The following is a 26794-nucleotide window of genomic DNA, read 5'->3' on the forward strand; positions in this document are numbered from 1 at the left end:
AAGACAGTCTGGAGTTACCTGTAAGTGCTGTGACAGTTACAAGATGCTTGTGTGAAGCTAATTTATTTGAAAGAATCCCTCGCAAAGTCCCTCTGTTAAATAAAAGACGTGCAAAAGAGGTTACAATTTGCCAAAGAACACAACAACTGGCCTAAAGAGAAATGGAGGAATATTTTGTGGACTGATGAGAATAAAATTCTTCTTTTTGGGTCCAAGGGCTGCAGACAGTTTGTGAGACGACCCCCAAACTCTGAATTCAAGCCACAGTTCACAGTGAAGACAGTGAAGCATGGTGGTGCAAGCATCATGATATGAGCATGTTTCTCCTACTATGGTGTTGGGCCTCTATATCACATACCAGGTATCATGGATCAGTTTGGATATGTCAAAATACTTGAAGAGGTCATGTTGCCTGATGCTGAAGAGGACATGCCCTTGAAATGGGTGTTTCAACAAGACAATGCCCCACACACACTAGTAAACAAGCAAAATCTTGGTTCCAAACTAACAAATTAATGCCTCGCAGATGTGAAGAAATCATGAAAAACTGTGGTTATACAACTAAATACTAGTTTAGTGATTCACAGGATTGCTAAAAAAGCAGTTTGAGCATAATAGTTTTGAGTTTGTAGCATCTACAGCAGATGCTACTATTATTGTGAACACCCCCTTTTCTACTTTTTTACTAATAGCCCAATTTCATAGCCTTAAGAGTGTGCATATCATGAATGCTTGGTCTTGTTGGATTTGTGAGAATCTACTGAATCTACTGGTACCTTGTTTCCCATGAAACAAGAAGAAATATACTCAAAACCTGGATTAATCTTTTTAGTCACATAGCTACTATTATTCTGAACACTACTGTATGTTCACCTGGATATACATGACTTTTTTTTTAATTCGACATGATGAAGAAGAGCAGCTGAACAGACTTCTGGGCTGAGAGTCCTCATTTTGCTTTTTTGTTATTACAGACGCACTGCAGTAAAGTTACACTGCTCCACCTCATATAAAACTAATCCCGTCTCAGAGGGTCTCAGTCAGTTTATGAAATCATGCAATCATGTTCATGCCGTAATCCCAACTGTGTTCCCTCACTGTGCAGCTCTAGACCCCCTGCTCTGCTTATGGCACATGCACAGGAGCGCTGTGCACAGGCGCACTGCGCACAGGAGTGCCACTCTGAATGAAAACCAAAATATAAAACAAAGTAAATAAAGTTTGTTTTTAAGAACAAACTGAAGATGCTACATCGATTTCCATCGAAAAATCGATCAATAAAACGCCAGTCACATTCTGTAATTCTGCTGTCAGGACGCCATGTGCCGCGTCATCCTGCCCGCCTGCGAATCTGACCTTTGACCGCTGGACCTACACTGTCTGCTCAGTCAAGCCCACGTGGCTCCAAAACAGACCAAAATCTGATCCGGGGCTTGAACAAGTGCAGTCCAAGTCCGGGCACATTAGAAGAAGACTGATCCGTTGGGGTCCAGTTCAATCAGCGCTGGCCCGTGTACGCTCTGAACCAGGACGTGAAGGACGCAGCAGCAGACGAGATCATCCCTCCCGTGTTAGCAGATGGTTGTGAAACCTGCAATGCACTTTGGGAAAGATCCATGGGCTGCGGGAGGAGGAGAGAAGGAGGAAGAAACATTACCAGAGAGTACAACAAAAGGATTTTAAGAAAACATCCGTGGAAACTCAAGTGGACAGAAACTCTGCTGTTAGACATGAGACAGAAAACATCACTGGATGTCTCAGTTGAAAAAAATAGAAATAAACTGTGGTGAGACTAAATGGAGTTGGAAAACCAGTCAGTATCTGGTGTGACCACCATCTGCTTCACGCAGTGCAACACATCTCCTTTGCATAGAGTTGATAAGCAACCAGATGCCATCAAATGTGAGCATTTGCCCACTCAAGTCCATCCATCCATCCATTTTCTTCTGCTTTATCCGGAGTCGGGTCGCGGGGGCAGCAGCTGAAGCAAAGCCGCCCAGACCTCCCGATCCACACATACCTCCCCTAGCTCCTCTGGGGGAACCCCAAGGCGTTCCCAAGCCAGCCGAGAGATGTAGTCACTCCAGCGTGTCCTGGGTCTTGCCCGGGGCCTCCTCCCAGTGGGACGTGCCCGGAACACCTCTCCAGCGAGGCGTCCAGGGGGCATCCGGAAAAGATGTCCGAGCCACCTCAACTGACTCCTTTCGACGTGGAGGAGCAGCGGCTCAACTCCGAGCTCCTCCCGAGTGACCTCACCCTATCTCTAAGGGAGCGCCCAGCCACCCTGCGGAGGAAACTCATCTCGGCCACTTGTACTCGCGATCTCGTTCTTTCGGTCATGAGCCAAATCTCATGACCATAGGTGAGGATCGGAACGTAGATCGATCTGTAAATCGAGAGCTTTGCCCCCCTACTCAGCTCTCTCTTCACCACAACGGTCCGATACAGCGGACCGCATCACTGCAGATGCTGCACCGATCCGTCTATCGATCTCACGCTCCATCCGTCCCTCACTCGTGAACAAGACCCCGAGATACTTAAACTCCTTCACTTGAGGCAAGGACACTCTACCGACCTGAAGAGGGCAAAGCACCTTTTTCCGGTCGAGAACCATGGCCTCCGATTTGGAGGTGCTGATTTTCATCCCGGACGCTTCACACTCGGCTGCAAACCGCCCCAGTGCACGCTGAAGGTCCTGATTTGACGAAGCCAACAGAACCACATCGTCCGCAAACAGCAGAGACGAGATTCTGTGGTTCCCAAACTAGACCCCCTCTACACCCTGGCTGCGCCTAGAAATTCTGTCCATAAAAATAATGAACAGAACCGGTGACAAAGGGCAGCCCTGGCGGAGGCCAACGTGCACTGGAAACAGGTTTGACTTACTACCGGCAATGCGAACCAAGCTCCTGCTGCGGTCGTACAGGGACCGGATAGCCCTTAACAAAGGGCCCCGGACCCCGTACTCCCGGCGCACTCCCCACAGGGTGCCCCGAGGGACACGGTCGAACGCCTTCTCCAGATCCACAAAACAAATGTGGACTGGTTGGGCAAACTCCCATGAACCCTCGAGCACCTGATGGAGCGTGTAGAGCTGGTCCAGTGTGCTGCGACCAGGACGAAAACCACACTGCTCCTCCTGAATCCGAGATTCGACCATCGGTCGAATTCTCCTCTCCAGTACTCTGGAATAGACCTTACCGGGGAGGCTGAGGAGTGTGATCCCCCTATAGTTGGAACACACCCTCCGGTCCCCCTTCTTAAACAGAGGGACCACCACCCCGGTCTGCCAATCCAGAGGCACTGTCCCCGATCACCACGCGATGTTGCAGAGGCGTGTCAGCCAAGACAGCCCGACAACATCCAGAGACTTAAGGTACTCAGGACGGATTTCATCCACCCCAGGAGCCTTGCCACCGAGGAGCTTTCTAACCACCTCGGTGACTTCGGCCTGGGTAATGGATGAGTCCGCCTCTGAGTCCCCAGTCTCTGCTTCCTCTTCGGAAGACGTGACGATGGGATTGAGGAGATCCTCGAAGTACTCCTTCCACCAACCGACAACATCCCCAGTCAAGGTCAACAGCTCCCCATCTGCACCGTAAACAGTGCTGGTGGAGAGCTGCTTCCGCCCCCTGAGGCGTCGGACGGTTTGCCAGAATCTCTTCGAGGCCGACCGATAGTCCTCCTCCATAGCCTCCCCGAACTCCTCTCAGACCCGAGTTTTTGCCTCTGCGACCGCACGGGCTGTGGCACGCTTGGCCTGCCGGTACCCGTCAGCTGCCTCTGGGGTCCCACCTACCAACAAAGATAAGTAGGACTCCTTCTTCAGCTGACGGCATCCCTTACTTCCAGTGTCCACCACCAGGTTCGGGGATTGCCGCCGCGACAGGCACCAGAGACCCACTCAAGTCGGTTACAATATTCCTGCAGTCAGCATACCAACTGCATGCTCTGTCAAAACTTGCAACATCTGTGGCATTGTGCTGTGTGATAAAATGGAACATTTCAGAGTGGCCTTTTATTATGACCAGCTTAACACACACCTGTGCAATAATCCTGCTGTCTAATCAGCATCTTGATATGCCACACCTGTGAGGTGGGATGGATTATCTCTGCAAAGGAGAAGTTCTCACTAACAGATCTTCAGATCTTGAAGGTTCCATGGACCTCTTCTCTTGCTTTCTACTTATTGATAGATTTCAGCTGGTGTCTTGGATTTCCATGCCTTAAATAATTATGCAACTTATTGTCTGCACAAATATTCTTTAAAAAGTTATACTTTGCACCAGTGCATGTTATTATCACAGTTTGTGGAAAAATATGTAAAGTATTTAAAACAGCCAAAACTATTCCTGTTTTAAAAATTTCAATGGCTCAACCAATAATTAATACAAAAGTTACAGTTCTGACTTTTTTGACTACTTGATCATTACAGTAAAGGGAAAAAAAAGGACAACATCCACTCACCCTAATACTTATGGTGGAAAAATTGTTTATTGGCCTCTATTGCTCTGCCTCTTTTTTAATGATGTATCAGTACTATTGATATGATATTCTATTTATTCTCTCAGATGTGCAGAGACCACTGACTGTATATACAGTGGTGTTCAGAATAATAGCAGTGCTATATGACTAAAAAGATTAATCCAGGTTTTGAATAGATTTCTTATTGTTACATGGGAAACAAGGTACCAGTAGATTCAGTAGATTCTCACAAATCCAACAAGACCAAGCATTCATGATATGCACACTCTTAAGGCTATGAAATTGGGCTATTAGCAAAAAAGTAGAAAAGGGGGTGTTCACAATAATAGTAGCATCTGCTGTTGACGCTACAAACTCAAAACTATTATGTTCAAACTGCTTTTTTTTAGCAATCCTGTGAATCACTAAACTAGTATTTAGTTGTATAACCACAGTTGATTTCTTCACATCTGCGAGGCATTAATTTTGTTGGTTTGGAACCAAGATTTTGCTTGTTTACTAGTGTGCTTGGGGTCACTGTCTTGTTGAAACACCCATTTCAAGGGCATGTCCTCTTCAGCATAAGGCAACATGACCTCTTCAAGTATTTTGACATATCCAAACTGATCCATGATACCTGGTATGTGATATATAGGCCCAACACCATAGTAGGAGAAACATGCCCATATCATGATGCTTGCACCACCATGCTTCACTGTCTTCACTGTGAACTGTGGCTTGAATTCAGAGTTTGGGGGTCATCTCACAAACTCTGTGGCCCTTGGACCAACATTAGTAGTTACAGTTACATGAGCAGTTACTTATTAGTTGCAAGTTTTTGGCAGATTCTAATGAAGTAACTGCATAAAGCTACTAATGAAGTAACTGCATAAAGCAACTGTATAAAGCAACTAAAAAAGTAACTTTTCAAAGTTACTTTGACAACACTGTGCGTCTGTATGGCTTCGATCACGGAGAAACTGGGGACAGCTGACATTTGCCATTTGTTATGGTTAAGTATTTTGAGTCAAGGAAGAATGCTGAAAAAACAAAGTTGATAGGACTAATATTTTTGGAGAAATTAGGGATATTAGGTAACAACAGTGAACAATGGACCTTGATAATTACATTCTATTTAACACGAGTGTAACACAGACTCGTATGGGAACGTGTTGTTTTGGAGCCAGCCTCAAGCAGTTAGTCAAGGAACTGCACTTGCACATTGGCTTCACTGCATGGGGTGTCAGCTTGCCACTTGGCAGGGACAGAAGACGTCACACCACACATTTAAAGCCCACAGGCAGACAGCCTGTGATTTTGGGGTATAGAAAACACTGAAATGAATCATCTGACCACTTAAACATCAGTTGTCTTCTGCTATCTGAACACTGTGTTCAACCATGTTCCAAGTGAAACAGTTTTTATGTCAATAAGGAGAAACATATTAATACCCAAGGTTAACTAAGGTCTCTGTGCTTAATATGGACACTATTTTCAGCTGGTCTGACATTTTAAAAGCAGTTTTCTACCTGTGAGGGGATGTCACAGAAGCGGGGACTGGGCACGGTCTCCCAGTCTGTTCCCAGGTCCGTCTCTTCATCTGTCACGGCTTCGTCACCACTTTCCTCCGCCGGCCCCATCGCCTCCGGCTCCACAAACTCCATTGACTCTTCCAGGTCAGCACTCACCTCAAATGGGCCCGTCCTAGACAAACCGTGCCAAAAACAGGAGAGATCAGAAAATAGCAACTTTGTGAATTACGATGATCAGAATGAAGGAAAAAAAAAATCTAAAAAATACAACATGCTGAATATGAAAGAATCACTAAATCAAGTCAACATCTTTCATTTGACCACTCCCATTTTGCTTGGAGTTACTTCAGATGATCTGGTATGGATTTATATTAAATGAAATGTTGACCACACAAACTCATTGTTCATCCAGTCTGCAGCGAATCAGAAGACGTCAAAGTAAATGTAGTGCAGAAGATAGGCAAAATAATTGTACATTTTTGTGATAAAAGTTTGACCTAGGGACCTACAGGATTCAATAAAAAATTAGACAGGGGACAAAACTTAAAAATGCTCAAATCGTATTGAAAAGTATATCATATTATTTGTCTGATCATAAAGATTCCAAAAAGGTATAGTTTAGACTATCTATGTTTGAATGTCATGGAGTTATGACGTAAAACTGTGACAAAGGTCAATTTCAAATTGTACTGGAGTCAAATGTTAAAGAAGCTCCAGTTTTGGTAAAAGGTGATGCAAATTATTGGTTGAGCTAATAGGGTTAAAAAAAAAAATAGTTTTCACCACATGCCATACTTAATTATCATGGTACGGGGTAACATATGTCATAGAATCCAACCTCATTTGACCTTTACATTTGGAGACCAAACTCATGATTGAGCATGCACTCGCCCCAGCGGCTGGAGAAAGCCAAGGGAACATTCTAATGAGCTACAACAGATGGGCAGTTAATTTCCAGAGATGGGGATGGACCACCTGTCTGCCTGGGTGGTTGCCATTCAGGACCTCAAGATGGTTCCTTAGAGTGGTGGATGCACTGACACATGGCACCAGCGCATACTACCAGACCTGACCTGACTATCCAAATATGTACATGCTCACGCAGGTTCATGCCATGGCAAATGCACAAAATTGAAAAAAGTTCTTACAACAGCCAGTGAAGACTGGAATGGACAAGACCTGTGTATTCATCTTCTGTCCACCACGCAGGTTGAGAAATTCTCAAACCCATTTAGACTGAGAAATTAAGTAAGACAACGACAACAACAGTGTTATCATACCTGCCCAGATTATCATTGTCAGGGGAGACCAAGAACATGATGTTCCGTAGAGTGTGATGAGGGTGGAGCTTCTCACTGTCTACATGCTGGTAGCACACACACAAAAACACACAGGTTCACCCGTTACTATTCAGTGCAAAATATAAATAAATTCAAATGAGGTAACAAATATAATCCACAAAAGTACAGAAAATAAATAACTGCCTGGTGTTTTGAAACCCAAGTTTGAATAAATTTTTTTTTGCAAGTAAATTTGTGTATTACTTTCTAATGACATACACAGATCTGTGTGTTGATAAACACATGAAGAAAATGACAGCATGAACAGTGACCATAACATCTAAAGATGACTTGTGCATCTCGTTATCTCATATCGTCTCACTTTTTGTTTTTGTATTTGTGCTGAGGGAATGTGGAGACATTCACTCACATTTGGGCTCTAGTTTGACATTTTTCTTTTCTGTTCTCTCTTACCTGAGAAAAGCACAGGTGCAGGATGTTTGTGTTCAGTTTGCTCAGAGCTCTGGTGAACCGGTACCGACTCAGGTTCTCTCCACAGAACTCACTGTGGAACAAACAGGTACACAGTTAAATTTGGTCATTTTGATGCCCAGCAGCCACAGTGTTTAAACAGCAAATGTACTGTTTGTGTGTGCACTCTGGGGCCTGTCGGTCTTAAAATGAGGTGTGGTACCATGAAGCAGCAGAAAGCCAATGAACCATAGACCAACAAGAATTTGGTCTAAAGTCCAGCAGATTTTTTTTTTTTTCTTTTAATAGACAATATTCAAATTTGCCTTTATAGGTGGGTTCACAACAGGCGAACAATCTGTACACACACGGATGCACATCAAACTAAATCAAAACTGAACTGGATGTGATGATTTCTTCATCTGGAGTGGGTTCGGGATCTTTGTCTTCCTCCTCCGGCTGCTGCAGGTCAGTGATGAGGGCGGACGATTCTCTGCGAAAGATTGCGGACGATTCAAAGTTTGTGGATGCAACTCTAGTGCCTTACTGCCAGTTCAGACTGGACTGGAATTTAGACACACCCCTGCCACAGATGCGCCTGCCACAGCGGCAAAGCCGAGTTGAATGGAACATTCCATCTTTTACCAAATTAAATATTCGTTCCATTGAAAGAATGAAAAACATTCATTATTTGTTTCCTATAACGGCTAAAAGAGATCCTTGTCATTTGATATCTTGTTAATTTATGAACAGAAAAGGGACTTACATTTTGGTGTTCGTCACTGGTACTTTGACATCAACAGTCCAACAGGAGTCCAAAACTGTTCTCAGTCAACTTGGAAAAACAGTCAGACAGTTCAAAAAAAAATTCAGACGATGCAGTCTGTGATGCCATACACAGACTTCAAGTACTTCCCAAAAAAAAAAAAAAAAAAAATAAGACTTCATGTACTTCCTCAGTCCAGCGAAAAATCACATCAGAAATTAGTCCAGCTTTTCATCCTAACAACTCTTCATGCCTCCCGATAGCTTACAGCATAGTGGATTTGTTTTTTCTTTTTTGTGTGTGTTAGAAGAATTAGCACTGTCAATTTCCTCCTTCAAATCGTCGTCCGTCAGCAAAACAAACTCCGCCATGTTTAGCTAAACGGTACCCCCACTAGTCGGTGGTGGTCGCACCGTGCAATGGTACAAAACGCATGGAACCAAATTTGCACAGTAAATGGAACCAAATTGCATGCTAAATGCAACGCAAAACAAATGGGACTAATAATCTATGTTACATGACATACAAAGCAACAATCAACTGACAAGGATCCACTCAGCCGTTATATAATACCTGGCATGGAATTCCTCCCTGATAAATATGTTTTCATTAGATGAGCTGTAATTTTGCAAGGCTATAAAAATAAACCCAGATTATAATGCTTGGAATTCAGCAGCAACTAAATTTAGTCAGTATTGTGAAATCTTAAAGGCCATACAGCTTTAATTTTGACTGTAATTTCTGTTTGAAAACTGTGGATAGTCTGCACCTTTCAGACTATCCACTGGTCAAATTTTATTATTATTTTATTTGTTTGTCATTAGTGATTGTGTTTATGTCATAAAGGACTTGGTTACCTGTTGCAGAGCTTCTTGGGAAGGTTGACATCCAGGATGTGCGACAGGATGGTAACAAGTTGTGTTGCATAGCACAATGACGCACTAATCGTGTGGGCTGGATTGATGTGGTCCAACTCTGCAGCACAGACAAAAGATTAGAGGTTACAACACGTGCAGACAAGAGAAAAATATTCACTCCCATTTCTCAGTGATGTACAAATAAAGCCGAAGTTAGGAAAACTATTTCCTTTAAGAACTGTCTTGAATAAAAAGTAATCACAGTAAGAGCTACTATCTGGTTACCCCAAAAATGGCTGCTGTACAAGCAAACACCTTCTCTCTTGGATGATGGCTACAGTTACACTAAATTCTCTGTATCACATTATAAGCAAAAACTGACCCAGAATGCATTGTGACAACATCCAGGATTTGTTTGGAGTCAGCTAAACCTCTGGTCTCTTTCATGCAGGAAATGCTTTTGCTTCGCAGCGCCTGGCAACTAACTATGCTGTATTTCTACCACAGAGTTGGCTATAGTGAAGTCAGAGTGCGCACTCCCTATACTGCTAACGTAACACTGGCGTGCCTACATGGGGGCAAGGCCGCCATTACCAAAGAGGGCAATAAGGATGAAGTACCCGAATGTGCAATACAGAGTGTGTGTTGAGTGAATGCGGAAGCCAGAAAGAATGAAAAACAAAAATAACAAAAACAAAGACACGACTTTGCCCACTTTGGTAATGGCAGCGCATGCTACTTGACAGCACACGGCGTGACTCCACCCTCTAGCATCACTCTCACTCAGCATCATTCAGTTTCTTCTTGACAACAGCAGCCCAGCATCCTGTTCACATGATTTCGACATGGATGAGGCCTAACCACAAAAACGTATATATGTGACCGGATGACGCATCTTCATGTAGGTGTTCAAACACCAGATTGCTCATGCTTGAGACTAAGGCTCTACCAACTCAGCCAAAGAGGAATTAAGCAGAAGTAAGCCCATAGGGACATCTTTTTAATCTGGACTTGTTACACATACATACAGTAAAAACAAACATTTAGACCTTTCCTGCCTATACACAATTACAAAGAAACAAACTTCTCATTCACCAGGGAAAAGCAAAGTTCCTTTTCCAAAATCCAATAAAATTAGCAGTAACTTCTAAACATGCTGGATCACTGCACGGGTGTTTTCCAAAACAGCAGCCAGTTTTTGCATCCAAGATTCAGCTTGCTGTGGCTCCAGTCTTCACCTACTACCTAACTCACAGGATGAGTAAGCCTTGTGGGTGATGAGACAAAGGTGTCCAGTACATTTTTTTCCAGGATAATCTTTTCAGTCCAGCCAACAGGAATTCACCTGTGAGCTTCCTCCCAGATTTGGTTGAAGCAGGCCCCCAGTTGCCTTCAACCAGACTGTCACTGATGGGGGTGGGGGCTTTACTGGTCTTACAGCTCATGTTACGATCATGGCTGCAAACAAACGCCGTATAAGGACCCCCCCCACACACACACACAGAAAAGACTCACCTGGCCCATGAGTGGCACTCTTCTCCTCCACCCAGCTATAGTAGGCAGAGCAGTCTCCGTTGCTTGGCAGCATGACAGGTGGTCCAGTGATGCTGATGCTGGTCTCTCCATTCTGGTCATCCCAGATCCACCGTCCTGACATATAAGTTGTGCGACGTGCCTCAGCGAGTTCGCTCACTGTGCTAGAGGTCAACACAAGATCACACTCAGCCACCACATCTGCAGGGTCTCTAATGGGGAAACACAGGGGCAGAGCTGAGGTTACTTCTTGTGTTGTAGTTTTATTCTGCAGAAAAATACAGATCTGTGAGCAAAATGCGAAATGGAAGCCCCACCACCAAACACAAACACACACACACACACACACACAAAGTAGCTTGAGTATATCATAGAACCACAACTGCTTAGGCTACGAACAGCTTCCAAGGCCTCGATGTTACAGAGTCACCCAATGTTCAGGATGCATTTTGGACAATAACAGGCCTCATCAGCTGTGCTGGGGTGACTGAGTGACTATTTAAGGTACGCATATATAACACAGATGGTTGGACTTAATGAATCATCTATGTTTGGTATGGATATTTGGGTTTGGTACAGAATCTAAAACATTTTTGGATGCCAGGCAAGGCAGCCAGTTGCTGTACAATTATATTGAATCTGAAAAGTCAACTGACTATTAAACAAATAAAACATAAATCCAACTGAAAACCAGATCTCTCCAGAGATGTTCGATCGGACTCAGGTCCAGGGCACTCACAGACATTCACAAAGTTGTCCTGAAGCCAAGGGATGGTGCCTGGTTTCCTCCAAACATGACGCCTGGCATTCACGCCAAAAAGTTCAATCATCAGACCAGACAATTTCATTTTTCGTGGTCTGTGTGTCCTTCAGCTGCCTTTTGGCAAACTCCAGGTGGGCTGCCATGTGCCTTCTACTAAGGAATAGCTTCTGTCTGGCCACTCTACCATACAGGCCTGATTGGTGGATTGCTGCAGAGATGGTTGCCCCTCTGGAAAGTTCTCCTCTCTCTACCGAGGAATGCTGGAGCTCTGACAACATGACCATCAAGTTCTTGGTCACCTCCCTGACTAAGGCCCTTCTCCACTGATCGCTCAGTTTAGACGGGCAGCCAGCTCTAGGAAGAGTCCTGGTGGATCTGAACTTCTTCCATTTATGGATGATGGAGATCACTGTGCTCTTCAAAGCAGCAGATATGTTTCTGTGTCCTTCACAGATTTGTGCCTTGAGACAATACTGTCTCAGAGGTCTACAGACGATTCCTCTGACTTCATGATTGGTTCGTGCTCTGACATGCACTGTCAACCGTGGGACCTTATATGTAGACAGATGTGTGTCTTTCCAAATCATGTCCATCAATTGAATTTACCCCAGGTGGACTCCAGTTAAGCTGTAGAAACATCTCAAGGATGATCAGTGGAAACAGGATGCACCTGAGCTCAATTTTGAGCTTCATGGCAAAGGCTGTGAATACTTACGTACACGTGATTATGTTTTTTTTTTTAAATAAATTTGCAAAAATCTAAAACTTTTTTCTCACATTGTCAAAATCAGTGTTGTCAAAGTAATTTAGAAAAGTTACTTTTTTAGTTGCTTTGTGCAGTTACTTCATTAGTAGCTTTATGCAATTACTTTATTAGAAGCTGCCGAAAACTTGCAACCAATAAGTAATATAACTAATAAGGTAACTAGTAATCTAGCTTGGTTACTCTTAATATTGAGCAATCAGCAAAGTAACTAATCAACAAAGTAACTAACAGTTACTTTTCTGAGTACTAAATCTTAAAAATAACCAAGTTAGATTCTGAGTTATTTTATTAATTACATTCAGGAGCTGCTGACTAGTTGTCCACAGCTGCTAATCAAGTAACTGTATAAAGTAACCGTAAAATATAACTGTATAAAGTAACTAATGAAGTAACTTTTCAAAGTTACTTTGGCAACACTGGTCAAAATAGGCTATTGTGTGTAGATGTTTCAGGAAAAAATGAATTTCATCCATTTTGGAATAAGGCTGTAACATATCAAATAGTGGAAAAAGTGAAGCGCTGTGAATACTTTCTGGATGCACTGTATACGTACATGTATGATGTAATTTTTTAAAAGTTAGATTATCTCCCTTTGAAAATGTTTGACTGAGATTTTCTTTCATGCACATCATCAAATGGTGTGCAGTCATTATGTGAAGTTTCAATTAAAACGACCAACTGGTTTAGGATGAGATGTGCTTAGAAGACTCACACATTCACCCACACGTACCCCATTCTCCTTGTAGATCTGGAGTTGCGTGAAGAAGTGCACTGGATATAAAACATGGGCCAAATCAACATGCAGATACACAAAGGATGTGCTGTGGAAACCCCCACAAACCAGGAGAAGCCAGAATAAATTGTATGTTTAATTCTCATTCTGTGCTTTTTGTGTTTGCGTAATCTCCATTTGATTGTGTGTGTTGTTGTAATGATGGTCTATGTAAAGACACTTCTGTAGACACCAGGGATCAATGACAGATATATGACTCTGAGGTATATTAAATAAGAAATACTCAGTTGCAGTCCTGAGTGATTTCTGTGTGATGTTCTCAAAATAGCGGGGCTGACCTGCTGCCCTGCTTCTCTTCTTGCATGGGGAAAATGTGGGTGGTGAGCTCCAGGATGTGGTCACGACGCAGTGCCGCTAATTGGCCAAATCGAGCCTGAAGCTCCCGGCTGCGTCTCTCCATCAGTTCTCCCAGACGGTGATTGTGACGCTCTATTTTGTCTCGTTTCTCCTGGTGACGCCCAGCCCGGCGCTGTAGCCGCTGGCTTTCCTCCTGAAAATGGAGGAGATGGTCCTTGTCTGCAGGACGGGGAAGGAGAAGATTGAAAAGACTAGGATGCAACCAAATATGTCTATATGAATCCACACTGTGTGAAACTCAGATGACATCATGGAATTTTATCAGGTAAAAAAAAAAAAAAAATACAAGATATGTTCAATTTTTACCTTGATAACAATAAACTCTTATTACAACTCCCAAAGATTCCTGTATATTTGTATTGTCAATTGTGTCGGTAGCATGGCCCAAGGGAAGAGTCACCCCTTTGAGTCTGGTCTGCTTGAGATTTCTTCCTCAAATCATCAGAGGGAGTTTTTCCTTACCACTTCCGCCTGTGTGCTTGCTCTGGGGGTTGGTAAGGTTTGACCTTACTTGTGTGAAGCACTTTGAGGCAGCTTTGTTGTGATTTGGTGCTATATAAATTAAATAAATTGAATTACAAATACATAGCATATGAGACCCCCGTGACTCTGATCTCATTGTACCCCCATTTCACAATTTTAGCTTGTGTGACTTCCATCCTGAAGTACACAAAAGACAGTATTAGTTATACCTCTCAGTATATTCTGTACAGTTAAACATTAATGCAAATTACAGCCTCCAAAATTACCTCAAAATATTCTCAAAACACGTTTGGCAAAGATGGGACATTGTGATCCTCATCATGAGAGGCACTACTACACAACTGGTACTTTATACTAGATTAAACTTATCTAAGTGTACCTAACAAACTGGCAATCAAGTGTCTGCTTAAACAGACTTTTACTAAACCAGAATTATTTTCAGCTTTTGCATTTTGTAGACCACTGTGATCAATGCTTATTACTTGCACGTAGTGTGCACGAACCTTGCATTTGCAAAACCAAAAAAATGTTTAGGATCGTATCCATCCAGACGGTTAATCCAATCAAGAATTCCATTTTCACTTTACTGTTAATTTTGTATTTCTTCATGTATTGTGCTCACTTGTTAAATTACTTTTCTCCCCAAAGTTGCAAGCGCAACAGGCCCACTGCCCTCCACACGTGTGTACGTGTCTGTATCCATGAGAAAATAAAGTCCCAAATGAACAAAGATTTTCATGAACAGTCCAACAAGAACAAGAAAAAACGCAGAGCTTTGTCAAATATATGCAATTTATCAGCACTTGATAGTTTGGCTGTGAAACAACCTAATGATGCTGGAAAGGAGGGTTCGGCCGATACTCAAACCTCTGTTTGAAGAGGAACAATGCAGGCTCCATCCCGGTTGTGGAACAACTGACCAGATCTTCTCTCTCACAAGGATCCTGGAGGGGGCCTGGGAGTATGCCCATCCAGTCTACAACCCCAATCCCAATGAAGTTGGGACGTTGGGTGAAATGTAAATAAAAACAGAATACAATGATTTGCAAATCCTCTTCAACCTATATTCAATTGACTAGACCACAAAAACAAGATATTTAATGTTCAAACTGATAAACTTTATTGTTTTTCTGCACATATTTGCTCATTTTGAAATGGATGCCTGCAACACGTTTCAAAAAAGCTGGGACAGTGGTATGTTTACCACCGTGTTACATCACCTTTCCTTCTAACAACACTCAATAAGTTTTTGGGAACTGAGGACACTAATTGTTGAAGCTTTGTAGGTGGAATTCTTTCTCAGTGTTGCTTGATGTACGACTTCAGCTGTTCAACAGTCCAGGTTCTCCGTTGTCGTAGTTTGCACTTCATAATGCGTCACACATTTTCAATGGGCGACAGGTCTGGACTGCAGGCAGGCCAGTCTAGTACCTGCACTCTTTTACTACAAAGCCATGCTGTTGTGACATGTGCAGAATGTGGCTTGGCATTGTCTTGCTGAAATAAGCAGGGATGTCCCTGAAAAAGACATTGCTTGGATGGCAGCATGTGTTGCTCCAAAACCTGGATGTACCTTTCAGCATTGATGGTGTCATCACAGACGTGCAAGTTGCCAATGCTATGGGCACTAACACACCCCCATGCCATCACAGATGCTGGCTTTTCAACAATCCAGATAGTCTTTTTCCTTTTGACGGGAGGACACAACATCCATGATTTCCAAAAACAATTTGAAATGTGGACTCATCAGACCACAGCACACTTTTCCACTTTGCGTCTGTCCATTTCAAATGACCTTGTGCCCAGAGAAGGCGGCAGCGTTTCTGGATGTTGTTGATGTATGGCTTTTGCTTTGCATGGTAGAGTTTTAACTTGTACTTGTAGATGTAGCAACAAACTATGTTAACTGACAATGGTTTTCTGAAGTGTTTCTGAGTCCGCGGTAAGATCCTTTACACAAAGATGTCAGTTTTTAATGTAGTGCCGCCTGAGGGATTGAAGGTCACAGGCATTCAATGCTGGTTTTTGGCCTTGCCGCTTACGATTTTCTGAATCTTCTGATTATATTATGGACTGTAGATGAAGGAATCCCTAAATTCCTTGCAATTGAACGTTAAGAAACATTGTTCTTAAAATGCTGGACTATTTTTTTCCACACAGTTGTTCACAAAGTGGTGATCCTCGCCCCATCTTTGTTTGTGAATGGCTGAGCCTTTTGGGGATGCTCCATTTATACCCAATCATGACACTCACCTGTTTCCAATTAGGTGTTCTTTGAGCATTCATCAACTTTCCCAGTCTTCTGTTTCCCCGTCCCAACTTTTTTGAAATGTGTTGCAGGCATCCATTTCAAAATGAGCAAATATTTGCACAAAAACAATAAAGTTTATCACTTTGAACATGATGGCCAAGTCACACAGCATACGATTCCTGAATGAAGAGAAAAAGTAAAAAAAAGTCACAATTCGTTGAGAAAAGGTAGACGAAAGAGCTTTATCACCGAACAGTCTGCGAATTGACTCACATGTGCGGTTATTCCACCAGCTGCAGCTGACCCAAAATGTGAATTCTTCCTTCCAGAACAGCTCTTTTTTTATAATCATTTTAATTATCTAGCTGTTGCCACCTGTACATGAGGGCTGGATTGTCATTCCTACACTCTGTTATTTTTAATAAAAAATAATAAGCGCACGCAGGAGTTGCTCCTCTCGCTACCGCTGCGTTCGGGTACCGTCGGAAAATACAAATTCAGCAGTTGCTTGTGGCAAAATAATTAATTGTATCCACACAAAAGATTAATTCTTCCCTATATAAAGTGCCTCAGCCCACTGAACCTGACTCCCCACCCAGATAAAAAATCCAAGCAAGCAGGCTGAGTTTGCTCTGTAATTTCCGGCAGTACATGAATGCAGCAGTAGCCTCAGTGCTCACAAACCGGCTTCTGCACTGTGTGAAAACATTCAGCTGCTCCAATGAAATCAAATTAAACAATGTTACCAAAACGAAAGAAACGATTAAAAAAATGTCAAAAACGACAGCAAAACGAAACACGGACGAATTGAGGTTTTCGTTGCCCTTCGTTCAAATTTTTCAACAGTTTAAAAATCCTGACGAAGCGCCAGCTGCAGGAACGAAGGTGCGCGAAGGTTAAATGATGCCAACGAAAGTCAACAAAAGTCCAGATTTCTTGTTTCGTCAGGGCTTCGTTGCCCTTAGTTAAGTGCTGTGTGACTGGGCCATTAAATATCTTGTTTTGTGGTGTATTCAATTGAATATAGGTTGAAGAGGATTTGCAAATCACTGTATTCTGTTTTTATTTACATTTCACATAACGTCTCAACTTCATTGGAATTGGGGTTGTACATGTGTTTTATGGACTTGGATTGGACATATGATCGGGTACCCCAGGAGATACTGTGGGAGGTGCTGCAGGAGTATGGAGTGAGGGGGTCCCTTCTCAGGGCCATCCATCACTGCTTTTTGCAGATGATGTGGTCCTGTTGGCTTAATCGGCCTGAGACCTCCAGCACTCACTGGATTGGTTCACAAACGAATGTGAAGTGGCTGGGATGAGCATCAGCACGTTTAAATCTGAGACCATGGTTCTCAGCAAGAAACCAATGGACTGCCTACTCCGGGTATGGAATGAGGTCCTCCCCCAAATGAAGAAGTTCAAGTACCTCGGGGTCTTGTTCACAAGTGAGGGGACAATGGAGCGTGAGATTGGTTGGACAATCAGCGCAGCAGGGGCGGTATTATATTCGCTGTACCGTACTGTTGTGACGAAAAGGGAGCTGAGACAAAAGGCAAAGCTCTCAATCTACTGGTCAATCTTTGTTCCTCTTCTAACCTATGGTCATGGGGGATGGGTCATGACTGAAAGAACTAGATCACAGGTACAAGTGGCAGAAATGGGCTTCCTTAGGAGGGTGGCTGGCGTCTCCCTTAGAGATGGGATGAGAAGCTCGGCCATCCATGGGGAGCTCGGAGCATAGCCACTGTTCCTTCGCATTGAAACAAGCCAGCTGAGGAGGGCACCATCCTAGGAGGTAGAGTCCCTTGATACAGAGAGTAGCGACATGACGAGTCGAGAAAAATAAATAAATAAAAAAATAACAGTCGCCATTTAGGCGCCATCTTGGGGCCAAAATGGCATTGGCTGTTAATCTATTTGCATGTAAATCCAGCTATTTTATTTATTTATTTGCTGAAAATACTGGGTTGTTGTGCATTTGGATGGACAAATAGACACAACAAGGGGTTCAAGATGTACAGATTCCCTTCAGATCCGAACAGAAGAAAAATACGGGAAAATAAAGTCAGCTGTGTGGGATGGAAGCTGACATCATCGTCAAAACTTTGCGAGCTAAATTTATTGTTCAGTGCCACGTACAGTAAAACTCACCTAAACCACCATCGTATAAACCGGAATGAATGAATAAATAAATTATTTTTATTCAGCACGCACGCACAGACAAAATCTCTCATTTACAAAACAAGTCAACAAAAATTAAAACACACAGAACAAAAACAATTTACCAATTTAGTGCGGCTGAAAGGGTGTGGGCAGAAGCAAAAGCTTAATATTCACAGTCACTGGACAAAAAAAATAATCCCAATGTTTTTGTGCCGTTTTCCATGTAATAAACACCGTATGTAACAGATTTTTCGCTCACATCGGATAAAATGTCCCGTCCGATCGTGATGTATTTCCATTAAAAAACCCCTCGCATGTGGGACCGGAGTCATTTCCGTGATTAAAAAAACTGTCCCGTTTATTTTTTTCACACCGTTCTTAGACTCTGACTCGCAGCCTGACGTGCACCTGTTAAAATCAGATACAGCAAAAGGCTGTGATATGACACTTTTCAGCGTTCACTCCAACTCCCATCATACTTTAATATTTTTTTTTGCAGTGCATAGGCCGATTACATTTCGGGATCACGTTTGGCAAAAAAGTCAGAAAATTTACAACACAGAGTCGAAAAAAGTAAACTGTACAGCAGAGGTCTCAAACTGGTTCCAGAAAGGGCCGAGAGGGTGCAGGCTTTCTGTGCAACCACCCACTCCAGCAGGTGATTTCACTGAGTAACTGATTTCACATGCTCAAAGTGATGTTAATCAGTGAAATCACCTGCTGGAGCGGGTGGTTACACAGAAAACCTGCACCCTCTCAGCCCTTTCTGGAACCGGTTTGAGACCTCTGCTGTACAGCTTACCTTTGAATTGGAGGTGATGATTGGAGAAAGAAAACCTTGAGGGTCAGATTGGTCCAGAATAAAGCATAATCCAGAGATGGAGAACTTTAAAACTGTCACGCACGTCATTGCATGCAGTTACAGAGCTGCAGAAGCGTAAATCAGGCTTTAAATTAATTAAATAAAATCATAAATTGTAAATTAATGTAAATTTGATAGCTTAACTGTTTTTCTATTTATTTTGATAGTACTTGTACCTGGATGTGTTGCTGTATGTGGTTAACTGATAAAAATGTTGAAAACATAAAGGGTTCATTCAGTAGTTCAGCAAAGTTGGCCCCAAAATGCTGCCACGTTCCAAGTTGATGCTACTCTCTGAATAAAGGGACGCTACTAGAGAGATGTTCCAGACACGTCCATCTGGGAAGAGACCCTAGGGAAGACCCAGGACTAGGTGGAGAGATTATATCGCCACACTGGCCTGGAAACACCTCGGGATCCCGATGTCAGAGGTGGTCAATGTGGCCCGGGTAAGGGAAGTCTGGGGTCCCCTGCTGCAGCTGTTGCCCCTGTGACCCGATCCTGGATATGCGGTTGAAGATGAGTGACAACCTAATGAAGGGGATGGTTCAATGTCCTTGTTGCATGGTTCAATTGGATATTCAGTGGATGGCTCAATTCCCTTGTTTCCATAAATGGAAATTCGTACAAACTGACTCACCGCTCTTTACCCCCTCACTGCCGCAGCCAACAGCCTCCTTCAGCTGCTGGATCTTCATCTTGCATGACATGATCTTCCATTTCTGCATGAGAACAGCAGGTTACCATTTATTCTTGTTATTGTGTGTTACAACATGAGAGCACACAGTCACAGCCTGCTGGTACTTTCAAGTTCCCTGCAGGCACCAAAATACTGAAATATCTAAAAAGCTGCATGTTAAAGACTGCCCGCACCACTAGTGACTAGTGCCATGCATATGAAAGTGAAGCACAGGACAAAGCTGAACTCACCATCTGATCAGCCTGCAGCTTCTTGTCCATGGCTTTAAAGACTCTATGAGGAAATCAGAACTGGAGATTAACAGACTACCCATCGTTGTTTCACTAATTGGGGCTGTGCAGCTGAGGCTATCACACAATAGAAATGTATCTGTTACCATAGCACGTGTCAGTCGCATTCATTACAACTTTAGCAAGTAGTATAAAACCAAGTTTTACACAGACACACACACACACACACACACACACACAGTAAAACTAGCATATAAGGAATTCAGGTGGACCAGTGAATTGTCTGTTATAATTGAAATCCGGGTGGTGGCCAAGTGGAGTTGTGTGGAGTTTTTGTGGAGTTGCATCAATTGAACAGGCAAATCCACATCGGCTCTGCTGTGGCAACCCAAATGAAAAAACAAGGGAGCAGCCCAAGGGACTTCTCTATATTTATATGTATGTAACAGATTAGTTACAGTCAGGAGGCGCCGAACGATCTACGGGAGAATCCCCAGCTCCAAATCGACTTGCGTATTTCCTTGATTAAAAGCCTGACCTTGAATCTGGGCCTGTCTCATTTAATGACTGAGCCAAAATTTTATCTGAAAAAAGAAAAAAAAAAAAACAAAACAAAAAACAAACAAACAAAAAGAAATGCTTGCCTTAAATAAGCGTCGGGCGTTATGTGCAAATAAGCGACTGGCATTAGGAAGATTACATTTGGTCAAGTTACTCTTTTTTCTAAGTAAGCTGCAGAGGGGCACCTTAAAATCCTAAAGCCTGATTTATGCTTCTACAACTCCTTTTAAAGTTCTCCGTTGCATCTTTATGCAATTTACCACAGGAACAGCGGCTTTTTCTGGATTAATTTGTCCCTTGATGAGCCCCACTTCTTTACACAATCACCAAACTAACTCCTTTCTAACTCCTTGTTGTAAAGTTGGTCATATTTGCAGACTTTTCTTCCAAACTCATTTGATCCATGATTGAAATATAATCGGCCTGCGACGGGAGAGGAAGGAGTGAAAATGTAAAAGTGACAAATCATTTGTCAATCTTTGTGGTCTCAGTCATTTACCAGGTGCATGGGTTCACAGCCGGGCAAAGGACTCTGATCTAAAGTGGTTTGGTTTGTCACACCCAGAGATATGTGTGAAACGTAACATCACATTACAGTGCACGCAGCAAGCAGGATTTTGTAAATAATTGCCAGCCTTGAATTATAGCCTGCCTTGGTTAGGTGCTGTGTCCGAGCATGGTTTGAGAAAAATAAATGCCCAGGCTTTTAATCATGTAAATACGGTACCCACTTTCCTTGAATCTGCAAGTGTCAGTGCTGAACTTCATTTCATACCTCTGTTACTGGGCACATGCAGACCGCTCTGTCCAGTACATGCGAGGGGTTTATAATTGGAATACATTGAGATCAGACAGGAACCATTCATACCCTTGTTAATGTTTGTCTTTTTATTTTGCTGATGAAATGAAGGCATTTGTGTGACACTTTTTCAGCTTGTATGTTTCTCATTTCTTCCTATAGACGTATTCAGCATCCATACGGCCAAATAACTCCAACTTGTTTTCATCAGACTACAGAATAGTTGATCAAGAGCTGGGCTCTTGCTGCAGATGACCTCTAGCAAAGGCCAGGCGATCCTCCAGATGTTTCTCACTGAACAGTGGCAAATTCCGAGGCCTACATCCATGGAGACCTCCTCTGTGCAAGATTCACTCAATGGTGGACTGTGACACCTTCATCCCTGCCTGGTCAAGCATTTCAATTAGGGCCTTGGTTGTGGTCCTGGGTTGTTGTCAACCTCTCATCAGATTTTCCTGGTAAGTTTGGAGGACACCTTACACTTCCTGCCATGCCCATTGAGGTTTATAAGTGTTGAACCTCTTGCGCTTGTTGATTATGCTCTGGACAGTTGCCACAGGGACATCATACTGCTTTGAAATGACCTTGTAACCCTTTCCTTCACTGTGACACGCGCAAGACATTGCTGTAGGTCCTCACTGGGCACCTTCTGCTTGACCATGATGATCAGAAACTGAGAATGACCAGTACACTTTTCCTCTATTACACTCTTCTGTAAAGATGTTTTTTAATGTCATTCTTTAACATTTGATCAACAAAAAAGGCATTTATTCCACTGGGACATCATTAAATAACTATAGGACAAAGATGATCACATTCACAGGAAGTGAAAAAAACAGGCACTGTCAAAAAAAAGGACATTTTTGTTCCGATATTGCCAGGGATATGAATATTTCTGAACATGAGCAAAAAATAATTTTGGGCTATATCTACTGTCAGGCAAAATAAAGTTTAGCCAACTCATATGTGGATTTGTGCATACAAGTAAGTGAAAGATATACAGGAAATACCAACATAATAGCTTTTACAAATGAAGAATCTAAAAAAGAATGTTGTTTTCCATGGGGTATGAAGAATTTTGACATGCATACACACATATACATACATACATACATACATAGACACACTTCATTTGTTCTTCACAAGTGCACTTATGGCTTACCTTTGCTGAAGCTGCTCCTTTTCTTCTTTCAGCTTTTTCATCTTTTCCATCTTTTCAATATATCTGCAGAAACAAAACTCCAGCAATAAGAAAGCAACTCTATTTAGAAACTGAACTTATTCAAAAGAGTATTATTCACAACAGTGCAGGCAGTAGCGCAGGGAGCGCTTGGTCCTGTCATGACACGCCCAGCCAAGAACATGTGTAGTTTCAAAATGGCTTCGCCGGACTGGAGTATTTTTGCGGTGTCAAAAACAGACACGAAATTTGCTATTTGCAACACTTGCGAAAGGCTATCCCTCGAGGAGGAGTAAACCCAAAACATTCAATACTACAAACCTAATTAGAAATTTGAAGAGTTGTGACTTGACAAAATACCAGGAGTTTCAAAAAGCGGCTAGCTCTCGAGCACAGCAGAAGCCGGACCCGACAAGCAACAAACAATTTGCACAACTATCAGTTACAGAGACACTACAGCGGCAGCAACCATACAGCAAAGATGGTAAGAAACTCAGAGATCTAAATAGACTGCTGTGTAATGAATGGAACCACACTGCCATCTAATGGATATCCAGTGTGCGTGAGTGTATATTTGTGAATCAGTAAGCATTTGTTTGTGGATCTGTGGATTTCGCGAAAAGAATGTCTCAAAATTACGTCACAGAGGAAAGCGATGAATGCATGTAATTGGTGATCCACAAATGCTGAAACTCAATTCACAAATACAATTTCCAGTTTTACAAATGTAATTTTTTTTTTGTTGTACAAATTAAGTTTTATATTTGCAAATACAACATTATTTGCAAAGACCAATTTACAAGTTACAAATATGAAATTTGCATTTGTGGATATCTGAACACATTTGCAAATCAATGACTATTTGTATATCACCCTGTGTGCATTTACAAATATTGAGACAATTTTAACCCCATAGAATGAGGGCTGTATTTTACATCCTCAACGTTCTGTAGGCTGTAACCTGAGCAACATGAAACATGGAAAAAAGAGCTTGCTGGTAGAACAAAGTCAGTGTAATAAAACATAAGTTGGAAGTTTATTCTAGTGTCTTTATTTGAATGCATGTTTTTTGTTTTCATCATTAAGTTTTAATGCAAAAATAGTCCTATACATTAGACCTATATTCTTAGTTTGGGCATGATCCAAATACGTACTTGATCAGTATCAGCCTTGATCGGTATCGGCAGATCAAAATTTCAGTGATCGGCCTAAAATATCCTGATTGGTGTACCTCTAATCAAAACATTGGCTGTTCACTGAAATAGCTAAATAAATAAAATAAGGTCACTGCTGAGTCCCACAATACTGGTTGTAGGATTATTCGGTCCTTCAAGTGGGCTGAGTCAACTGCACTTGTTTAGTTGCTTGAAGTCATTTCACATCTCATCCAAAAAAGCCACTTCAGTTGTACTTGGAGTAGTAAATTGTCCTTGAAGAGTTATTGGTCACTGTAGGTCACTTGGGTTCAGACATGCGTTTCTATTTGGGTGGTGGCTAAGTATGTTTGTTTTCAGTGTGCAAGGTTCCTGGTTCAAAAACCACTGTTGTCCATTCTCCATGTAATATGGAAGTGCATCAGGAAGGGCATATGGTGCCAAATCAACATGCAGCTCTACCTCTGATCTGCTGTGGTGACAGATTGAAAAGAAGGGAGGAGCCAAAGAGACTTACTACTATTGTTCTTGAGTTGTCTACACCTGGAGAAGGTGGTTTGAAAGAGGTGACAAGAAAACATGTAACCTTCTCTAAATAAGGGGAGCGGGATTTGAGTTACTGAGTGTTATGATTGTCAGTCACTGACTGGTTATCCTCCATTTCGTTAAATCCAGTACCCGTCTTAGTGTATATAATTATATATTGTCACTAAACTGTCCATTTGTCTGAGTCACGTTTCCAGTGCCGTTCAAGAGACGATTTAAGATGGTTCAAAGATGGAGCTGTCACAATTTCGGTGGGCAGGGCATTCCATGGATCCACTACTCTGGCTAAAACTGTTGCCTGTAAGTTTAGTCTGGCAATGTTGCTTGAAAATCTTGAACCCATTAGAGCGTGTTCTGCCTGACGTCTGTAGTGAGAAGAACTGGGACACTTCAAGGTCATCAATCCCAGTGTAAGGCAGAGTTTTCAGGTCCTTAACTAGCTTCGTTGCACGTCTCTGTACTTTTACAATCCTGTACTCATCTCGCCTGTACACAGGGTGGGTAATAACTGTGCAGTACTCAACTATAAGCCTCACTAGAGATTTGTATATTTGCTTAAAGGTCGTAGATTGCATGTCGTGGAACCTCCAGTGACCAACGGATGAGTTTCATTACGTCACGGTGACATCAGAGGATAAATATTTGAGTCTCTCACTACTGTAACTTTAAAACTGTTGAAGCTTTTTCTGGATGAAGGCTGCTGCCTCCTGATCGGTTACCTCTCTGCGTTCCTCCCGTCGAAGTAGACGAAGTCTCCGGCCTGGACGCAGCGGGCGCAGGTCAGCCTGCGGCGGGAGGTGCTGCACAGCGGGCACCGCTCCACCGCCACGTACAGACCCTCCGCGTCGTCCACAGACTCCACCAGGGCGCAGCCCGCGGCGGGCAGCGACCCGTGCGGGTGATGACTGCGGTGAGGCGGCCTGCCTCCGGAATGAGAGCCGGAGGACGAGGCAGCACGATCCGGCCCGAGCGGTGGAAGTCCCGCTGGAGCCGCCATGGAGAGCGAAGCTAAGCTACTCCGCTAGGCTAACTTAACCTTATTTACGAAATCAGAGCTAGTACCAACTAGCTGCAGGTATCACCGCTTTCTATCATTACATGTTGACAGTGCCGCCGCTACTTTCTCCGTGAGGTCGCCGTCATATTTCAACAACAAAGTAAAATCGGTAACGGGTACATTGTTTTCATGAGCAGACGATGACTCCGTCACTTCCTGTTTCCCCCGCAAACGTGATGGGTTTGTTTATGTAAGACGTCATTTCGTGGGCGGAGTCTATTGCTCGACCGCCGCAGTTTCCTTATGCTGCATGAAATAATACTTTAAAAAAAATAAATAAATTGAATTTTCCCCTTTTAACTGATTATCTCCACGAATTGACTATTTTAATTAATTTATTAGTGTGTTAAAAAGTGTTCAATAATACACAAAAAGCCTACATCATACATATATAGAACTATAAATCAAATATAAAAATCATCATAAATATAAAAATGGTCAAAAGTCAAGCGCTGGACAGCTGGATGAGTGATTATCTCCACTAACTGACTATTTTAATTAATTATTCCTTTATTAGTGTGATTTAAAAAGTCATACATAAATAGAAATATAAAATTTGTTCAGAAATAAAAAGTCAAATATAAAATTATCAAATATAAAAATGGTCAAAATTCAAGCACTGGACAGCTGGAACTATTTAGTTATTTTTTTCTGAGACATTCCAGTTTGCGTAAGAATTAATAAAAATTTTTGTGGCAGTCCAGACCAACCTTAAACATTATTTATTCAGAATTAAATATTTTCCCTTTGTCTGCTTTTCACTCTCCCACCCTCTTTTCTGATATCACAAAGGGATATAGATACTGTATCCTGCTAATAAACATACCTGTAACTCTGACTGTCCTCTTTGTGGCTGTATCAAGTAACTGATTAACGACAACTAAATTAATCAACCATCTTCATAAGAAATTGTTTTAAGTAAGTTTTTAAGAAAAAAAGTGCCATTTTTATTAAAATTTTTCAGGTGTGAATATTTTTGTGTTTCCTTTCCTCCTCTGATTAATATCCTGAATATCTTTGGGTTGTAGCCAAAAAAAGACATCCGAGGACACCATCTTTGGCTTTGGAAAACACTGGTCAACATTTTTTACCATTTTCTGATATTTTATCAATCCAGCACCTAATCAATTAGTCGAGAAAGTAATCAACAGATTAAAGAAAATAATCATGAGTTGCAGGTAATGACATTGCACATTATGACTCAGCACCGAGTGCTGGTGTCA

At 42.4% G+C, this 26794-nt stretch overlaps 1 protein-coding gene across 1 annotated transcript; it reads right to left on the minus strand.

The window, feature by feature from the left end:
- Nucleotides 1-1339: 1339 nt before the first annotated feature.
- On the minus strand, nt 1340-25752 carry atg14 (autophagy related 14). Its single transcript, XM_034159439.1, has 11 exons — nt 25234-25752; nt 22797-22859; nt 20275-20317; nt 19985-20066; nt 13504-13741; nt 10886-11115; nt 9371-9488; nt 7751-7841; nt 7277-7362; nt 5994-6168; nt 1340-1621 (listed from the first exon to the last, which is right to left on the minus strand). The coding sequence occupies exons 1-11, from the start codon at nt 25509-25511 to the stop codon at nt 1499-1501; spliced, it is 1527 nt and encodes a 508-aa protein (XP_034015330.1). The 5' UTR covers nt 25512-25752; the 3' UTR covers nt 1340-1498.
- Nucleotides 25753-26794: the final 1042 nt, after the last annotated feature.

This window comes from Thalassophryne amazonica, chromosome 19, assembly GCF_902500255.1.
Source record: "Thalassophryne amazonica chromosome 19, fThaAma1.1, whole genome shotgun sequence".
In the NCBI taxonomy this organism is placed as follows: domain Eukaryota; kingdom Metazoa; phylum Chordata; class Actinopteri; order Batrachoidiformes; family Batrachoididae; genus Thalassophryne; species Thalassophryne amazonica.